This window comes from Typha latifolia, chromosome 15, assembly GCF_019914945.1.
Source record: "Typha latifolia isolate L0001 chromosome 15, TyphaL0001v2, whole genome shotgun sequence".
In the NCBI taxonomy this organism is placed as follows: Eukaryota; Viridiplantae; Streptophyta; class Magnoliopsida; order Poales; family Typhaceae; genus Typha; species Typha latifolia.
In genome coordinates this window covers 8039066-8042250 of record NC_133100.1, presented here as the reverse complement: position 1 = coordinate 8042250, position 3185 = coordinate 8039066, and the positions used below count along the sequence as shown (strand labels likewise).

The 3185-nt window shown below is 36.8% G+C and overlaps 1 protein-coding gene across 1 annotated transcript; it reads right to left on the bottom strand.

The window, feature by feature from the left end:
• Positions 1-864: 864 nt before the first annotated feature.
• On the bottom strand, positions 865-2197 carry LOC140802086 (1-aminocyclopropane-1-carboxylate oxidase-like). The gene is made up of 3 exons (XM_073157515.1): positions 2084-2197; positions 1728-1960; positions 865-1552 (listed from the first exon to the last, which is right to left on the bottom strand). Exons 1-3 carry the CDS (start codon positions 2183-2185, stop codon positions 931-933), a joined length of 957 nt encoding a protein of 318 aa, XP_073013616.1. The 5' UTR covers positions 2186-2197; the 3' UTR covers positions 865-930.
• Between the last annotated feature and the right edge of the window lie 988 nt (positions 2198-3185).

Sequence of the window (3185 nt, the reverse complement as noted above, 5' to 3'; positions counted from 1 at the left end):
AGTTTAATGCCAATTGTACTGCTGCCTTTATGATTCCAGGATTAATGAAGTATTTAAACGTCAATAATGATTAGCATATATTTGAACTATTTCACTTTTGGTCATTTGTACCAAAACAAAAATTGAAAGTAATTTTCTATTTTGCAACATCACTCATTTTTCGCTTCACTTTGCAAAACTATCAAAACTCCTTTTATAACCTTCCTATTTTAGTTTCTTTTTCCTCCTATTTTCACCCTGTGTAATTTATTATAACTTTATAAATTCTTCACCTTAATTCCATAACTGGGCCACGCCCATTATCTAAATTTAGTTAGTTCTGCAAACCAAAGGTTGCATGGTACTCTAATATAAATTATAAACTATTTACATAATAAGAACTCACAACTTAATTAGATCTAATGCTAGCCAACCAACTCTACTAAAAAGTTAGTAGGTACCTTGCCCACGATGAAGGAGGTCATGAGTTCGACTTCAACATCAAATAATATTATGGAGAAATTATTTGATAATTGGTAGTTTAGCGACTTGGTTCGATTCAATTGATGGCTCGGCAATGTGGTTAGCTTGGAGGAACAATTTGACAATACAACGACTTAGAGTAGGTCTCGGCGGCATTTGATTGTGAGCAATTATTCGGCAACGCATATGACTTAAAGCCTAGACTATGTAACTAAAAGTTTGGTGAGACTTAAGTGCTTCTGTATCTAGTAAGTGTTGGTTATTTATCTAGTCCAAATCTAACCTTGTAGCTCATGATCAATAAAAAAAAAAAATAGATCCCATGCTCTCAATCCATCTACAAGCTTGCATATTATACTCTACAAGAAATCAAATCAACTCAAATTCCAAACAAGCACAAACTTTATATCATGCATATTATGTATATATATATATTTCAAACAAACTTCACATCAACAATATTATGCTTCACATAGCTGCAGCTGCTGCTTCAAATCTTGGCTCCTTAGCTTGGAACTTCTTCTTTACGTACACATCCATATAGTCTCCAAACACAAACTTTGGGTATAAAGCAGTACTAGTAATTATACTAGAACTGAATCCTTCTTCTTCTTCTTCTTCCTTGATAGTGGCCGGAGCTATGATGGCCTTTAGGGAAGGATTATAAAAGGAGGCGATCGACCGACGGTTGCCGCCAGGTGTCGCGATCACGCGGTGCCACACGCTCTTGTACCTCCCGTTACTCACCACCTCGATCTGGTCTCCGATGTTGATGACTATGGAATTGGAGACCGGTTGTACGTCGATCCAGTGGCCGTCCTTTAGGATCTGGAGGCCGCTGACTTGGTCGTCCTGGAAGAGCAGGATGACGCCGCCGGCGTCTGTGTGGGCGCGGAGGCCGTTGACCAAGTCCGGCCGGGGGCACGGCGGGTAGTGGCTTACTTTAGTGCCAAAGAAGGGTTCATAATTTCCATTGCTAGAAAAGGCTTTTTTTATGTAACCTGGTTCTAGGCCGAGGTTTATGTCCATTATTTCAGTGATTTTTTCAGCTAGATTCTTGAGCTCTTTCCTGAACTGCATCATTGTTTCCCTGCATGTTTGGATGGACAAAAATAATTATAGAGCGATTAATTAGTGAGTAGAAAATATTTTCACAAATTTATAGTTAACGTAAATAATTGAAGAGATAAAAGCCTAGTAATTAAACTCATTAAACGGTAGTGTGAAAGAAAGAAATTTCAATTTAATTAGATCACGAGACTGACTTGAATTCTGGAGGTTGTGATGGCCATTGGTTGTCATCTTGGAGAGTGAACACGTCCTCCCAATCCAAATCATCCAATTTCTGAACACCAACTCCTCCTCCTTCCTCTACCAATTTGTTCAGCAACTTCACAGGGTTGGATTGCTTGAAGCTTTCTTCTCTCAGCTTGTAGCACTCCGAGCAAACCTTCTTCACCCGTTCAAGAAGCTCCACAGAGATCCCATGGTTCACCAGCTACAATAGTACATTTATAAATGCAAAAAATTACTTCAAGAGATGCTTACTATTTTATGCACTTGTGCCTACTATTACTATATATACTATATATTATGGGGAGGGGGGAGTATAAGGTTTCACCTGAAAAAATCCCCACTCTTGGCAGCCATTTGCAATTTGGGCCAAGGTCTCAGCCCTCTCCTTCCCTTCCAGCTTGGAGAAATCAATGACAGGAATCGCCATGGCCAATGGAAATTTAACTCTAGAGAGAGAGAGAGAGAGAGAGAGAAATGAAGAGGCTTATGATTAATGGATGATTAGATTTGGGAGGCAAATTCATCCTTTTATAGTGCACAAACTTGGACTTCAAATACTACTTTAATCACATCAAGATTAAACAACACACAGCATTATTTGGACGGTGTAACTTAATTGTAAAGGAAGAAGAAAAGGAAAGGTCTTTTAGTTACTTTAGAAGAAGATTAAAATAATTCAAGGTCAATGCAGCAAAAAAGAAAAGTTGCAATCAAGTCCAGATTTGAGGGACAGATGAAGAAATTAATGAGTGGGTTCATCTGGACTATGCTTTAGAATTTGAAAAAGGCAATAGTAGATTCCAAGGATTTAGTTGTCTAGATACATACTAGATTTAGCTTAGCGTTTGCTCTGATTTGATTAAATTTTAAACTAATTAACCAGAGAATCTAGTCTAATCTTCGTATTTGTAGCCCTTCGGCTCATTTCATTTCACAATAAAAGAAAATAGATAACTAAACTAACTCTTTTAAAAAATGAGCAATAACTGGCTCAAATTAATATACATATAACATTTTTAGTAAAAAATCTATCAAATATTGGCCATTAAAACTCATTACATCTAATACTATTTTTACCTTTTTTAGGACAGAAAATGAAATATTTAAGAAATTTATAAATTAGTTAAAAAAAACATGGAAATAGTACAACTAAACAAACCTAACACCACTGAAGCTATTAATCAACGATTAGGGACTCCAATTTCTAGCTAGGAGTAGTAATTAGTTGGGCATCCCTCTGCCGATTGACTATATATTTTAATCATAGACTTGCATATATTTTTTTCCCAATAAAAAGTTTTAATTAGCTTTGACTTCTTCCACATGGAATGTAACATGCCATTCGGTTGCATTTTTGGCCCACAAAAGAATAATATCCCTCGATCTCAGCCGTATATCTCGGAGATCGGCCAATCATGTGGTGGAGT

What these genes read in the sequence shown, in the direction of transcription:
- LOC140802086 (XM_073157515.1), bottom strand. Translation starts at nt 2,185, where the DNA reads ATGGCGATTCCTGTCATTGATTTCTCCAAGCTGGAAGGGAAGGAGAGG. An exon ending in AAGAGTGGGGATTTTTTCAG is followed by an intron (nt 1,961 to 2,083) that starts GTGAAACCTTAT and finishes GTACTATTGTAG; the next exon opens with CTGGTGAACCATGGGATCTC. An exon ending in TCACAACCTCCAGAATTCAA is followed by an intron (nt 1,553 to 1,727) that starts GTCAGTCTCGTG and finishes CCAAACATGCAG; the next exon opens with GGAAACAATGATGCAGTTCA.